The sequence below is a fragment of the Pantherophis guttatus genome, chromosome 1 (assembly GCF_059756535.1).
Source record: "Pantherophis guttatus breed Tessera chromosome 1, ASM5975653v1, whole genome shotgun sequence".
Lineage (NCBI taxonomy): Eukaryota > Metazoa > Chordata > Lepidosauria > Squamata > Colubridae > Pantherophis > Pantherophis guttatus.
Genome location: NC_142063.1, coordinates 275,902,583 through 275,920,096, shown reverse-complemented (window position 1 = coordinate 275,920,096; position 17,514 = coordinate 275,902,583). Strand labels below are relative to the sequence as shown.

General features: G+C 36.6%; 1 protein-coding gene across 1 annotated transcript in view; it reads right to left on the bottom strand.

Moving 5' to 3' along the window:
* The window catches only part of DISC1 (DISC1 scaffold protein), a 159,949-nt gene that overhangs the window by 141,260 nt on the left and 1,175 nt on the right, over positions 1-17,514 (bottom strand). The window contains 2 exon segments of the mRNA XM_060692357.2: positions 2,312-2,381; positions 3,252-4,195. Of these exon segments, the coding sequence (XP_060548340.2) occupies positions 2,312-2,381; positions 3,252-3,956 (775 nt within the window). The 5' untranslated portion in view covers positions 3,957-4,195.

Here is a 17,514-nt window from a genome sequence, read left to right as displayed (position 1 = left end):
GGGAAGAAGCACTTTAAAATTTTGTAGGAAGTAATACTGATACATTAAAGCGTGGAATAGGAATAAATGCTGTTAAAGTTAGTGCTCAGGAAGAAAAGAAAAAGAAAAAGAAAAAAAGGAAGTAATAAAAACTATAAAAATGTTGAAAAATGGTATGGCTGTGGCAGCTGCCAGTGTTCAACACTGAACACAAAATAAAACAAAAATAAGTGATGTTCCCTTCATTGTTTGATGTATTTATAAGTAAATTAATAAGAAATGCCTCTGGTGATGTTGTAGAGGCACATTGACTAGAGACAAGGTGCGCATATTTTGTATACAGTATGTTACGAATGTGAATGATTTGCAAAAAAAATTAGATAGAAGCTGTAATAAAATAAGGAGCATGGATGTTATCAAAGATGAAGGTAGTTGTTTTTGATGTGAAAAAAAATAAGAATGAATTGCAAATTTTACATAAATTGTAAAATCAGAACAAATAGGTGAACTTCTTCATAGAATGTTCCTAAGATGGAGAACAAATGGAAAACTATTAAGATGTGAAAATGCTGGTAGAAAACTATTAAGCAGTATTTAATCTGATAAAGGAATTTATCAGATTCCTTGTTAAACATTTAACAAAAAAAAAATTAAGAAAGTTCAAACAACATGGAAAAGAACGTAACATTTTAATTCTTCGTTCTGTTCTGTAAAAAAAAAACCTCTTTTACTCTTGAAAACAAACTGTGGATTTCATAAAATGTTTTGAGAATTCTGCTCATCTGATACAGAATACCCAAATATCCATTAAGAGAACGGAAGAAAAAGAAGTAAGTAGATTAAAGAGTTAAAAGGTTAGGAAAAACTAACGGTTTATTGGTACCTACTAATAAAACAACAACAAAATTTAATGTCAGAATAGTGACACATTTGTCAGTCTTGGAGATGCAGGAAAAATGAAGCACTAAAGGTAATTGTGAAAATTAAACATACTTCTGCTCCAAATAGATACTTGTATTAGAACCACTTTTTTACATGAATCTTCACTACAAATAGAAATGAAATTCCTTAATGTGAACGACTACCATTGAAAAATAGAAAAACTCAACATCCTCCCAAGGATCATGCAAACACAACAGTCTCCTCGTGGCACAAATAGACATGGATTTAGATCTAGAGACAGGAATAGGAGAAGAAATCTACCTTCTTTAGTTTCACTCATTCATCTAAGTAGATCAGGGGTGCCAAACTCGCGGTGTCATGGCAGCGTCATATGACGCATCACGACTTTTTTCCCCTTCGCTAAACTGGGTGTGGCTGTGGCCAACATGTGACGCATCCGGCTCATGGGCCACGAGTTTGACAGCTCTGATGTAGATGATAAGTATTTTTGGAAAGTAATCAGAATCTAAGTTATTCAAAGTATTCCTTTACAGATTTGCAAATAAACAGACCATGGTTCTGATACCAGTAGCCTTTAGGTTTGAATGAAGCTTACAATTTATTCACTCTGCCAGATTATTCCATTGCTAGAACAGCACAGCAACTATTTTTTGAGGGCACGAATAGGTATCAGCCTTTCCCCGTGTCCTTCCCACTGCCAGATTGTCCCACTTTAAAGTGCAGATGTTCCTTTTAGGTAGTACCTTGAGCTGACATATTGTGATTAGCATTAGACACACTTTTTAAATAAAGAAAGGACATATAGGAAGAGGGTAATTTGGATCATAGAAATCATGGTCAAGTAAAAGGCCTCTCGTCTATACCGCCTCTTACTAGCTCTTAACTCCACAATAAGGTTCAATTAATTTGAGTCCACTACAGATATCCTCCTCATCATCATCCTCTTTTAATGACCCCATAATCCTTTGAGGGTGGGGTCTGGGCAACTGAATGGAGCTGAGTGTTTACTGGCTGGATGCCCTTCCTGTTGCCAATGCAGAGTGTTTTTCAGCAGATATATTCTCTGTGTGCCTAGAGAGAGAAATATCAGCCTCTACCTAGGATTGAACTCACAGCCTACTGATTGTGAGGCGAGAGCTCCCCCTCTAGGCCACTGCACCAGAGTCTACTACAGATATGCGTATGTAAAATGGAATAACTACTGTATGATATAATTAAAAAATGTTTTTTCACATGATAAAGATCTTACTACTGAGGCACAGAAAATTTGATTGAGATGACACTGGAATTGACAAGCCATTTTCTTCTTAAACCTAGCTTGCGTAATTGTTGGGCAAATAAAACATTATTGTGAGCCAGCCTGAGCCATGAGGTTAATGAGGTTTTGCCCATCCACAACTTATAGAGCAACTGGTTGTCAGAAACATACCTTTCTCAAAGTTGTCTTCAGCTACTGCTTTCTCCTGAAGCTTCTGAAGTTTTCTCATCAAGGATTTCATCTGTATCAATTAAAAGATCATGAGCAATATTCCTCTATGCTGCTTTGAAAAATTGTGACCTAAGCACTGAATATATGATCACAACAATCCAAAAGTTTTGATTTCATTCCACTTGGCCCACCCATTTCTGAAGACACTTCTGTCACCCCACATTGTACAATCATCATACATAATTCAAGAGCACCCAGAGTAGGCATAATGATATAATGACAGGATATATTTATATGAAGATGTGAAAATCAGATGAGTTTCCCATGATTCCTAAATTGGAAAAAAATCAAACACATGGCAGATTGCTTATCTTACCCATCTTGAGATTTGCAGGCTTCAACCAGGAAATCTTAAGTTAAAAATTAATTAATTCCATTTAGGTAAGGCTCACCAGTAGCAGTGGTAGTATTCTGAAAGATTGGGTAGGTAAGAGCAATGAGAAAAATATGTAGCAAGGAGAGTGAGAGAAAACTAAAATGAAATTAAAGGGCAGCAAATATTGTAAACTTTTGGCAGAAAGAGAGTAGAAAGGCTCAAGATATTTGGAAAACAAAGCATTCAAAAACTTTTGGGTGCTCCATTATTAAAGGTTTTTAAGAGGAGATTGGACAGCCATTTTTCCAGAATGGTATATGAACTCCTGCTTGAGCAGAAGACCTACAAGGTCTCTTCCAATGATGCAATTCTGTACTTCTGCAACTTATTTTGCTTACTAATTATAACCATCCAGCAATATTTTCATAGGCAACTTCTCAAATTCTCAGTAGAAACGTCCCCCAAAATAAGCATTACAATACAACAGTTACTGCATTGCTTTATATTGAATGTATATACTTGCTTAAAATTCTATCACGCAAAATGGGCACAAAGAATACAAACCTTTACTAAACGACGATTGCCCAGCAAACATTCCTGTAATACTGGTTCATACTCCTTCATCAGAAAATCCCAACTGTGGTCACTAGCGATGCCACAACTCTCATAGCCTGAAGTCACCGAAGAATCAGCAGATGTTGCCTCTAAAGAATCCGTGGAAGAAGAGAATGCATTATTTGCATGGAAAGGTGAGAGCCTCCGACAGTCCTGCAAAATGTCATCTTCTGTAGTTTCCAAGGGGCAGGTACCAACTTCATTGCACAAGGAGTTACGTGAAGCCCACAGTTCCGTTCGTGAAATTCTTTGGACTTCTCCAGACAGATGAAAATTAATATTTTCTGTTTTCTCTATTCCACCTAATTGCACAATTTCTTTAGATTCCCTACTTCCCGATTCACCTGCAGCAGCTTCAGAGGCTAAATTTAGTGAGAGCTGGATGAAACTAAAATGTGAGTGAAAGGAATCCTGAAGACTGGAAGGACCATTGGAAGTTTCTTGGTTTTCAGGCTCCTGGGTGTTGATCCCTTTCTCCTGATGCTGAGCACATAATATTTCTTTCTTTTGTGAACTAACATCCTCAGAAGTCTTCTCCACTGCATCTAGCAACTTGCCCGACCATGCAGACAAGCTTCGTGTAGGTGAGACATCTCCTTTATGGTGGTTAATCTCAGGAGAATCTGACAAGATTGCTGCATGGGTCTGAGACATTCTGTTGTATTTGTGGCAACAGTAGGTCTAAACAGCACGCCAGAAATAGAATAATCCCAAAACAGGTTCACATGGTATCTTCAAAGAACAGGACTTAAGTTCTTGATTGTGTGCTATCTGTATTACTCAGATAGTTTGATTCACTGACAGATGGAGGGTGAAATTCTACATCTTGTAGGACCCTGGTTCCTTTTCCACCTTCTCTTAAGAATCCACGGGTAATTAAAAATATTGAATCTCTAAAATAAACAAAGTGGGAAAATGATCACAAATGTATTTTTCCACATAAGAGGACATTTTGGGACCTAATTTGAAAAAAAAAACCCACACAATACTGCACAGATTTATATCTTGTCATATTCTGTTTACAAAAAGCAGGGCTCCCGAGGTGATAGCGACTTCAAAATTGCTAATTAATAAAATGTAATTTTTAATGTGATAGGAAGTGTTTACTAAAAAAAACAGGGCTTGATGATAATAATTTATTTTTATTTTTAGTTGTATTTAAAGCCAAGTAAAAGGTAGTACTTATTCAGAAGTTATCCACTATTTTGGAGATTTGGCCCCCAGCATATTACTTAAAGATCATAGTTAATTGTCAGCCTGGAAAAGCCTTGTTCTAATGGATTGTGCCATGTTTTTCCCAGAATTTTTAATTGTTCAGATTTCTGTCCATAATTAATTCATATCATTATCAAACGAAGCAGACATACACATATTTTTGCTGCTTTTTATCACACACAGCAAACAGAATGTAGGCAATTTAGACAAAGAACCAATGAAACTAATTCTAAATAGTATGAATGACAATTTTATCTTGACCGTGTGCTGCCTATAAGAGAAACTATTGTGCAAAATAAAGATTTGAAATAATGGTTTTAAAAAGATTGATAGGAAACACTCTGTGATGTTCTGACTGACATTTTTGGATAGTAAATCAAAGAATTATCGACATGATCTCTTTTGCTATATGTAAAGTATGGTATTAGCATCAGTGAGATGCAAGATAAAAAGATTTTGGCTCATACACATAAACATTCCTTACTACTGAAATACATTTTGAAGCAAGGGTATTGCATTATAAAAAGCTATGTTATATTAATGTATTATAGTATAATAATCCACACATACACTAACATGCCTGATAGAAACCTTAGAAGTGGACGTAACCCACAAAGATTTGACCATTACAACAAATGGAGATGATTCAGGTTTCCTTCTTTGATTGTAAAGGCAAATCTGAAGACCTGCCCCAATTATCTACAAAGAGCAGCTAAATCTATTTCTACCCAAAACTTCATGTGCCTCTTTACCATCATTTTAGGGCTTTTCCAAACCTTCTAAATGTATGAACACAAATCTGCCTTATCATGAAATCTCAACATGTGTTGTCAATGCAAGTCTCTCTCCAAGGGTCCACAAAGATGATTTAATCTGGGAAAGATCTTTTTAACAGTCTTAAGCTTTTATCCAGTTGGGTTCCAGGTAGTCCCAAATGCCTTCAATTTCAAACATACCAAATGTAGGCATAAACATCCAACCAGCTCTGATTCTCCCATCATCTCAATTCATCCTTCTTAGTCACCCCAGTTAGAGATTCACCAGGTCATTCCACCAACTGCAAGAATTTCTACGGTTCCTATCATTTGGACAATATTCTTTGTCATGTAACTCAGATAAAATGACTCTAAGAAGCAAAAAGTGAACATCTGACAAAGCTGAGTCATCTCCACTGACTTGTTGTGGCTGTGATAGAAAAGAGGAAAATATTATCACGTATCTAATTTTTTTTCAAGTATCATTTCTCCACTTTGCATAAATCCTCAAATCAGTCTTTCCTGATTTTCAAACACTTGGTGCTATAGAAACATCCCCAGTCGCTTGACTTCATTAAGAGATAGCTTGCTGGATACTATCTATTCTCAAATATAAACACCAGTCAATTGAATTAAAATTCCCATTAAGAGAGCTCAGAGTCAAGCCTATAGAATGAAGTCAGCAAATGAATGGATGAATTTGTGCATTCGATAAATTCAAATGCAGGCTTGCTAAGAATCAATATACAGATGTGTTCCAAAGACTGGTGTTACATAAGTTCAGTCTTGTCTTTTAAGATCACACACATCAAAAAGAAATTAAACAATTGCAGCAGTATTTTCTTTCAGGTCTGTAAAATATAAGTATTCATTCCTTTATTCTAGCTTGAAAAAATTCTTGTTCCTTTAATTTAGGTTCCCTTGAACCATGTCTTAATGGCTGCTATAATAGCAACATGCAGATTCACAAAAAATGATACTGGATATATTGGAAGCAGGAGAAACACCAGCTGGTAAGTGGCTTCATGTTATTCACGCTACTGTAACTAGAGGAAAGCTCCTTCTGTAAGTTTCCTATTCCCAGAAGATACCATCTGCTGTAATTAGCTTTAGTGTAAGCAAGCCAATTGAATGTTTGGGTTTTAATTGTAGGCTCATTTTATTGTGCTGACCTCTAAATACTTAACAGAACTCAAGACTTTAGTGAGAAACAGCATCTATAAACCAGGAACTGGCATAAAACATTGAAATACATTCATCCTCTAATCAATTCTTCCCAGCTTGTTCCCCCGTTTCCATGGAATTTAAGCACAACATTAAATATTGACATCTTTGGAAACAAGCACAGAGTTGTCGGATGTTCTGTATTGATTGATTCACCCAATCCTATTGGTTTGTGCAACAGCAGGAATGCAGACCACAGTCTGAAGACACATTATGTGACAGAATTGGACTGATTCGTACTTAGATGGATAAACATTTGGGAAGGCTATATAAATTACATTGAGCACCATGCAGGAAAGGTGAACTATGAATTAAATGTTTGTGTTTGATGCAACTCTTATCTAGAGCCCAATTAAAAAGAATGGGCCATTTTCATTCTTGTGTAGTCTACATTTTTAATGCTAGAATCCTCATGTTCTTCCAAATATATGGAGATAAAAGATTCATAATAATTTTTAAAAAAGGAGTAGCATCAGAGACACAGGCAATGGATACAGGGCTCTGCCAGACCCATCTATCACAAGAAAGAAACAATTTCATTTACATCTGTGAACAACTGATGAAATACATTTCCACATTATACCAGCTTCACATATTACAACATACATTAAGTGGAGTTTTTCTAAATAGTGTTCTAGTTCTCAGAATAAAATGCAAGATTTTGCCACCTGCCTTGGCCCACACTACCCTTTCCAGAGCACCAGATGCAATATCTCTTCCTCACCTTCCTAATAATTTAGGAATAGGTTGGTGTTTGCTCATCAATAACATGCACAGGTCTCGGCTGCAGTTGTGGATGTTTATGCCATGAAACTTCCACACTCAAAGCTGAGGCCTAGTTAGAATTTGCTGTGCACTTTACTTGGACAATCAAGACAGAGGAAACAAGTTCTGACAACAATTCAGTTTTCCGTAGACTATGCGTAGAAGGACAGATTCATCTTGCCCAAGCAAAGTAGGAGTGAGTACTCGCTGCAATGATCCTTATTTTTATACACAAGCACCATTCAATTATGTCTCCCTCATAAATCTAATGACAACACTTCCCAGGAATGTCACAACCTACAATTTGATTGTACATCGTGCCAGAATGTGGAACATGTTAAAGCTACTTCATATGCCAAAACAACTAATTATTTTTCTGAGGAGTCTTTATCATGATCAAAAATCCACTATAAGAATTAAATCCATAGAAAAGAGTGGTTCAGAATTGAGAAGGAAATAAAATTTCTCACAACTACTTCATGTGCAGTATATAGCTAGTAGGTTATAGGTATGGCAAGGAATGGGAAAAGAATATAGCTGGGAATTAAAATTGGAGACTGAAATCAGGAATGATTTGAGTTATGCAGATGGTGCTATGTTGTTAGCCAAGAGTAAAGAAAGGCCAGTTGTTCAAATCAAAATGGTAAGTGAAACATTTGGGTTCATGTTAAACACTAAGAAAACAATGATAATATCAAATTCCTTGCTTTGTGAATTTATAGCTGATACTGAAAAAGCAAAGGTTGTAGATACTTTTCTTTGACTGAAGAATAAAGACAAAATATGCCATAGAAACAGAACGAAAGTTCCACTAGAAAAATTGTTGTGACAAATTTAGGCAAACTGTGAAGGTTAAATACATTTCAACTATAAGAAAAATCAGAATGGTTAATGAAATAGTTAATGAAAGTTATTTCCAGTGTGCCAAGGATTTTTGTGAAATCTGGACCATGAGAAATACTGAGAGAAAATCAGATGCCTCTGAATTAAGCAATGTCTTTGATGCCTTTGATTATTAAGCTAAGACTATGATAGATTGTGAGAATATCAATAAATCTACCTTGGATCAAATAAAGGTTGACTGATCCCTTGTGGTAATGATCAACAAGTACAAACACCCTTTGGGCATATGATAGTTGAAACAGGTAATAGATTAGAAAAAATGATTATGTTTGGCAAAGGTAAGGCAGGATCAAAAAGATTACTGGAATGGCATGATAAATCAAGATGGAAAGCATTTATCAACCCAGCTTAATGGTAGCAAACATAGTAAACTGCAGATGTTCATATCAACGGTTTGGACTTTTTCATGGGTTATTAAAATATGGTTGGAACATTGATGCTTTAAGATTGCTTGGGGCAAATCAAAAACTGCCCTGGGAATCCCCAATTCCCTATACAGAAACCGCAGATAATTTCCCTGACAAATTAGATGTTTTTAAATTCTGGTTAATGAAAGAAGAACCTTGAATGGCTTTTGGCTTTGATTTTACTGGCAGATAGTGATACTCCAACCTTTGCTGTGTCCTGCTTTGACTCCCAAGTCTACCTTGATATAAAATAATTTAGGAGTTCATCTTCCTATTTTATACATAGCTCCTGTTTTTCACAAAACCCATTGGAGTCTCTTATTTCAGAGAGTTTTGATATTCAAATTCAAAATCTCTCAAGTATCTCTACACCTGAACAAATTGTATTGACAGAGCTTAAAATGGACTAATAAAGAAAATTCTGCCTGGCGGAACATGATTGCTTGTATGGCTCTCCATTATGATGGGTCATTTAAGAATCTGCACTTATCTCGCTCTGATAAGTGACAAAATGTAACAAATGCCCTACACATATACACATACTGTATATACAAATGCACACAAAATACACATACAAAATCAGATACTGTGGTCAAAATCCCTGGTAAGAACTTGAGTAGAAGGCTTACCAGTCAGATAATGGGCAGCATGTTAACACACTGACAATAATCAATTTAAGAAGCAGGCTTCAGTTCAACCATCTGAATTTTTAATTTCACCAGGGAATATATTGCAAATTAAGTATCTGACATACAGTCCATTTGGAACCACAATTCAGTTTACCAAAATAGAAAGTAATTTTCTCTTAGCAACTCAATATGATTGCACATAATGAGAAAAAGACAAGCACAGCAACAAGCACAAGCACATTCACCAAGGACAATATGTACAATATTCCTACATTTGGCAGTTCAATTTAATTAAAATCCAAATCCTAAATCGTATCCAAAACTTTGGTTCTCCCAGGGTGTTAACCATTGCCTCCTCCTCCTCCTTTTTATCATAAGAAAATAATTTTAGAATGCAGCACAGAAAACTATTCCGGAATGCCATGTATAAAATTATATCGTTATCTATTGATTGTATTATACCTTCCTGAGAAGTAATTTGGCTTAAAATTAAATCCAAATTTAATTAATACAAAGCCAACTTTCCATTTAATGCATGATCCTGAGTTGAACCCTGCTGCTCTACATAAAAGAAATAAACAATTATAAAATAAAATGACCTTGAGAATAAGCATTATATTAATATAATAGATTATTTTAATTTACTGTGTAAAAATAAGGATTATGAACAACCTGGACAATACTTCAACTGTCCTTGACAAACTAGTTCCTGCCCAATGATTACTAACCATCTAATCTACTTTTCCAAAAAATTACCTCATAAAAGTGAAATGGGTGACACCCTCATACAATTTTTGTAAATCTGAGAAAATTTCAAAATAGCTTGCCAAGCAGTTTATCTGTTTCTTGAGAGAGAAAAGATCCTAAAACTCCCCTTGAACTAATTTCTCCCAAAATAACTTTTTTTTCTAGGTTTTCTATCGTGGATGTTCATTCTTCATTTTCTCTTCTCCACTACAAAGACAAATTCCCTTCTCTTTATACCTTCAGAAGATACTCAGCAGATAAATTACCATAATTATACAACAGCACCTCTGAAAAGGGAAACCTTCTTCTGCAGTCCTTTGCAAATTGATCCACTTACTGTACATGAGTTCACCCTTTGTCATGGAGGTGCCTCTGCTACCAAACTTAGTTAATTTTGCCTTGGAATCCTCAAAGGTTCGGAAGAGTTGGGAACCCAATAATTTCACAATTTTAATCATTTCTGTCCAAGCGGGGACAACAATTGCATACAGCACCAGCCTGTTAACTGGTAAAATTTAAGGAGTAAAGCTTTCATCTACCGATTTAACTACTCAAATAATATTGAGACAATTGTTTTTCTCAAGGCAGGATCGCTAAACCTTGGATTTTATCTATTGAACATTAAATGAATTTTCTGTCAGGTCCTGACTTTGCCTAGAATTACAGGCCTTGGTCTTGCTTGTACTGGTGCCTTATATCAGAAACACCTGTTACAATGGAGCACAACAAGTCCACATCTTCATCATACCTCGTTTTCACTACTGTAGTCTTCTCTGTGGTATTTTGTCAGCCTTCAAGCTTTGATTTTCTATCAAAATATTTCTGCATAATAAAATTTAATTTTTATATGGTTCATGACTTGCACGAGCTCAAACTGATTTCATACTGCTTTTATCTTTTGCTTTGAATCCACAAATTTGAATCCAGTGCTGTGGGAGACTGGAACTTATTTATTCAGGTATCTTTCAGACTTAGAGAAAGAATCAAATCAAAATCTATGTGAAAATTGCAATAACCTTTTTGTTTCAGAGGGGGATGCATCTGTCATGACCGCAAGGAATATGGAGACAATGCCGGAGATTTTGCCCTTATATTCTCTGCCTAGCCAAAAGCTTTTCAGAGCTGATGTTTTAGTTGCAAGCTAGCATCTCATTTATTTAAATTTAAGATTTTGATTACCACCTTTAGAGCGCTCCATGGCTTAGGACCGGGGTATCTACAAGACCGCCTTCTGCCACCAGTAGCCTCTCACCAACCAGTACGCTCCCATAGAGAGGGGCTTCTTAGGATGCCGTCGGTCAAACAGTGTCGACTGGCGGCCCCCAGGGGGAGAGCCTTCTCTGTGGGGACACCCGCCATCTGGAAGGAGCTCCCCCAGGAGATACGGATGATCCTGGATCTGCGCGCTTTCCGCCGTGCCCTCAAAACATTCCTATTCCAGCAGGCCAGCCTGGCCTAACCTCTCTTTTAAACTGTTTTTAAATTTTTTTAATTTTAAATTTGTCTTGTAAATGTGGGGTGTTTTAAATTTTGTTCTCTGGGCCAATTTATTTAATTGTATTTTAATGGTTTTTTTAACATTTGTATTATATGTATTTTATCTTTTGGCTGTTCACCGCCCTGAGTCCTTCGGGAGTAGGGCGGTATACGAATTCAATAAATAATAATAATAATTTATTTGTTTATGTTTAAACAATTTTTTGATTGTAGCAAGTTAAAGAAAGTAGCAAGTTACAGAATGATCATTGATAGATATAAATTATTAAATGAGAATATGGGTTCCCTAAGGTTATACTGTACATTTGGACATCTGGACAAGAAAGACATAGAAGGGATCAGTTCATTACTTGTAAGAGGAGTAGATAAGTAACATTAACCTCACTGCCCTTTCAATGTTTATTCAGCTCAAAATATATTGCCCGTCAAGAGCACTGAATTTATATCATTGCCAGTTATGGTTCCTAAATCTTTTACCTCTTGTTCCTATCCCACCCCTTCCACTTGAGTTTCATGTGCAACAGCTAATTATTTATTTAAAGCACGTAATAAAGCAACAGCTAATTATTTGTTTTTCGTTGCACACAAAAGTTGGTGGCAGTTGTTTGTGGTTGCTTGTTTGCAATCCTGTCTTTTAAGCCTGTTTGTATGCAGTTACTCAAAAAGGGCAAAACAAAAACAGAAAGCCTTACGAAAGCTCGTGCTACACCTTCAAGCATTTCAGATCATTTTTCCATGTCTTGCCTACCTTTATAATGGAAAGATCAATATCAACCAATTCATTTGGCATTTGGCCTTTTAACAACACCTACCATTGAAAGCCAGTTCAGCAGATTAATTAGTGGGCTTGAATCTAAGTTCTGCTCCATAAGGCCTTTTCCCATGAAGTCTCTCAGTTACACAGGTAAGAGGAAAGTGATGCTATTATTCATTATTCACATTAATTATTCAAGTGTCTATTTTGCCTTCTGCACACAAGTCTGGAAATTATGCAATAAAGAGAAAACCAACACAATATTCATACAAAATGGGTTTTTTTTCCCCCAAGCCATGTAGAAGTTTTTTGAATTATTTCTACTTACCCTTATGATGTCCCATGCAGTGGTGGGTTTCAAGAATTTTTACTACTGGTTCTGTGAGCGTAGCTTAGTGGACATGGCATGGCTTGGTGGGCATGGCTTGGTGGGCATGACAGGGGAAGGATACTGTAAAATCTCCATTCCCACCCCACTCCAGGGGAAGGACATTGTAAAATCTCCATTCCCACCCCACTCCAGGGGAAGGTTACTGCAAAATCCCCATTTCCTCCTGATTAGCTGGGACTTGGGAAGCAGAGAATAGATGGGATTGGGGCCAGTCTGAATTTTTACTACCAGTTCTCCGAACTACTCAAAATTTCCACTACCGGTTCTCCAGAATTGGTCAGAACCTGCTGAAACCCACCTCTGGTCCCATGGTATTAGCTTCAGTTGTTTATTGGCAAATAGCAGGTATTAATGATCTGTTTTCACAGTTTATACAGAGATTAACAAAAGCAGATATTTAAGGCAAGCCTGCACATCATGAGCCAGATCACAGATAACCAGTCATGCTTAGATAAACACCCAGCAAACCCACCACTCAGTTTACTCTCTCCGTCCCCATCAATGCAGTCCTACATATATAGCAAAATAATCAATATTGGTCAGATTTCTTGCAGAACTTCACATAAGGCTAATACAGAGAAGGATCTGGCAAATCACAAATCACGAAAGCTCATTTCAGAATACAGCTATACTATCAAGTGAGAAACTGAGAAGTCAGCTTCCCCAAAAAGTGGTCCATCCAGGTTGATAAGATGAACTTGAAATCAGCACAGATAATTTTACAGCCTCCTTCTGGAGAGGATATTCACATTTTGCCTGGGTTTATTTATTTTATCATAAATGGCTTCCAGAAGCTAAACCAAAACCCCCAGTAAAGCCTTTTCTTTTTATAATGCATTTAATTTTTCACATGTAGGTTTTTAATCTGCTTTTGAATATTTTACATATTTTATTCTAATTATAATATGCTTCTCTTTCTAGATTTCAGTTTTTCATTTTAAATTCTAAGAATATTTTAAAGGGTTCTGAGTTTTTGCTGTTGGCTGGAGTAAATGTTTAATATACAAATGCAAAAAAGATTTTTAAATAAAATAAAAACACAATAATCATAGATTCTTCTATTGGTAAGAAACATATTTTTTTTCAGCTTCATGTAAATTACTACATATGAAAAAAGGTATGCTTCTTAAAAAGGACACCTAGCACTGTAAGTTTAAAAAAATGGTTCTGTTACTTCTTTCCTATCATAATGAATTTCTGTTTGTAAGATGAAATATAGAAGTGAGAAAGTATAGGTCCCACAGAAAATGATGTCTGGATCACCAACCTGAGATTAAGGCAGATTTAATGTACAATAAAGGCCTCATCTTGAACTCTGTTTTCTCAGTTTTAGTCTTATACAAACTTATTTGGGAACAAATACCAGTATTTACTGAATATGGTAGCATTAACTTCTATCTTAGAATGAAGTGGATCTGACTGTTAATCGCTCACTTGAATATGACTATTCAACCAAGCGATATTTTGTTATGAAACTTTCCAAACAAACTAAATTATTAATCAGATAAGATGATGGAGATTTCATAAAGTGTCTGTCTGACTTAGAGACTTTCTGGCACATTTTCCACTGAAAATACAAAGGAGTCTATTGATAGAGACTTTTTAATTCCAGAGGAACAGTGTAGGCATTATCATCAAAATGAAAGCCTTTTGACTCTTGAGGGAACTATGAATGAAACTGAAAGAACAGCACAAAAAAGAAGCTTAAAATGAGCTGTACAGACTCCACTCTTTGAAAAATTCTTCACTCCATAAGCATAGTTCACATGACTACCTAAACAGGAAGATATAAAACTTCAAATGTTTCAGGACAGTTTCAAAAGATATTGGCTACAATTTGTGATAGCTGTGTCAAAGGTTTTTTTTTTAAATAAAAATATAATTATGTTTTCCAAATTAGCATAACATATGGTTATTTCTGCTTCCTACACTGAGATACACTAAATAAATGTTCAAGATGCATAAAAACAGAAAATTTAATCTAAGGATTAAAGCTGGGGAGTTCAGTGTAAATCTAAGGTTGGATCGCCCTCTGTTGGACTGAGACAATACTACCAGGAGAAATATAGAATAACCTGTAGTCCTCGACCTAATTTTGTAGGGTGCTCAGCCCAATTTTATCCAATGAAAGAAGCCCATTGAGACAAAATATAGGTAGGAAAGAGAGAGAAAAAAATCTCTTCCTTGCTAGCTTAAGACAAGGAATGTATGTCTTCTACGAGCAAGTTATTCATACATAATGTTTGGAATCTGTATCCATTATATCAGAATTCTAGAATTTTTACAAGGGTTTGTTGCTAACTGAAAAATAAGATAGCCACTCAGACAATAAAAACTATTTCAACACTGAAACTATTGTACCTTTTTTTTTTTTTTTTTTTTGAGACAGAGGGAGAGATGAGAAGAAAAATCAACCTATTCTCATAATTTTTGCCAATCAACGTTCACTACTGTAGATGCAGTGGTGAAATCCAATTTTTTTTACTACTGGTTTTGTGGGCGTGGTTTTGTGGGCGTGGTGTGGTGTGGCATGGTGGACATGCTGTGGCTTGGAGGGTATGGCTTGGTGGGCATGGCAGGGGAAGGATACTGCAAAATCTCCATTCCCACCCCACTCTGGGGCCAGCTAGAGGTGGTATTTGCCGGTTCTCTGAACTACTCAAAATTTCCGCTACCGGTTCTCCAGAACCTGTCAGAACCTGCTGGATTTCACCCCTGTGTAGATGGCGACAATCATCTACAAAAGATCAGAAGGAGTTCCTAGGTTTATCCACAATGGGTCAAGGCCTGTTCTTCATTATTCCACAGTGCAGAAACATAACGATGGATTTCGGTTAAAGAAAGGCAGATTCCTATTGAACGTTTGAAAAAAGAACTTTGTGGCAGTAAAAGTAGGTTGATTATTCAGAAACATTGTGAGCCTCTTTTGCTGCACATATTCAGATGGAAGCAGGACATTTTGCTCCAAGTAGGGAACCAAATTCCATGGCTGTCAATCCTGAAATTGGCCGTATTGTAGCCATTTTCTTTTTGGTAGTTTTCTCTAGGGAGGTTTCTCTTCTCACGGCTTCTGGGCTGACACAGCCTGGAATGAAGGGGCCAGGGAGGGGGGCGGTGTAGGGATAGCTGGGGTGTTGTAGCCTAAATAAAATTCTTTCCCCTGGGAATCAAGGACATTGGTGCAGGTATTTGAAAGGTGGAGACTGAGGTCACCTAGCAACTGGACTGTATGTTGATTGGACCATGTGACTGGAGACTCTGGAGGGGAAGTGACAAAGTTTTATTTTTAATTGGGTGTAAAACCGGTGGGAACTTAGAGCCAGTTTTCCACCAGGAATGTGCCAATCTGATACGTCCTAATAAAATGTTCTTTGAGGAATTTGCCTACCTTGGAATTCTTATTGAATGGGATGTATTACTTGGAACCTTAACAATGGCTTACAATGGACCCTTCCAAATTTTATTCTAAGGACTGCTTAGTCTGAGTCTAAAATAAAAAGAGAATACAGGAACAGAAATACCAGCACTATTTTACAGCTACCCAGCAATCACTTTCAGAAAACTCTATGTGAAACTGATGAATCCTATTCTATTTTTTGTGATGAACATACTGCTTTGTAGCAGGATCTAATCTGTATCAATCACTAGGACCAGAGGTTTAGTCTTCTGAGCTTTCAGACTCATGCTCACATGTAAGAGAGAAGTTCCCTGAGGATGGGCTCCAGCATGAGTCCAAAAGATCAGAAGACCAAACCTGGGTGACCAACACAGATTAGATCCTGCAACATTACCTTGGGACACATATATTTGCCTTAATCATGATACTGCTTTGTAATTTACTTTTTATCCCTTCCAACTAGGGAAGAACAATAAAGAAAAAAATGATCTCATCAAGGCAATCAATTAACACATATTTAGTATTTAAAACAAATATAAGAACTCCTTATTTTTAAAAAAGCAAAGGACAATATAAATCAATTCTTGATTACCTCACCAAGGAATTTGACATGATCAATAGAGCTGGCCTCTGCAAGACCAAAGTCCTAGTCAACTGCATTGTGTACTTTCACACTCAGGACAAATCAGGGGTGAAATGCTCCCAGTTTGGACTGGATCGCCTGATCAGGTAGCGATGGCGGCGAGTGGTTCGGCGAACCTATAGCAAAAATCCCTGCCTCCCCCCCACATGCCCAGCTGAGCTGCGCAATCATCAGAGGTTTTTTTTTTTTACTTTTAAAAGCATTTCTTGTACAACCTCTTCGGCTGAAGAGGTTGTAGGAAAAAATGCTTTTAAAAGCCTCTGACAATTCCAGCTGAGTTGCCTTATCGTCAGAGGCTTTTAAAAGCATTTTTTTCTGCAACCTCTTAAGGGTGTAGAAAAAATGCTTTTAAAAGTAAAAAAAAAAAGAAGTTGGCCACGCCCACCCAGTCACATTACCTCCCCACCAAGCCACGCCCACAGAACCGGTAGTAACAAATTTCACATTTCACCACTGGGTCAAATGCCTTTCCAAGTAAAGGATGGATTTAAACTGTATTATACCATTTAAACGGTTTTTATGGACATTTTTTTTTTTTGAAGGCCAGAATTTGTCCCTGTGTTCCAGATAAATATTATTGACGTGGCAGAAGAGATGTAATTATATGCCAGATCCTATGGCAAAAGTACACAGGTACACATCTGAAATGGTATCTGTATATTTTTCTCGAGGCCAGCTGACTTATAATAGCTTGACCCAAGATCAAAGTTGATTAATAAGATCCATGACTCATATCTTGCACTTTCTTTTTCCTTAAGCAAACAGTTTCATGACCGTTATGAAGACAACGGAAGTGGATAGGGGAATGTATTTTAGTTCCCTCTAGTGTGCTACTTCCCCCATTTAAATCACAGCTCTCTCCAAGTCTGAAGTCAGAAGAAAAGA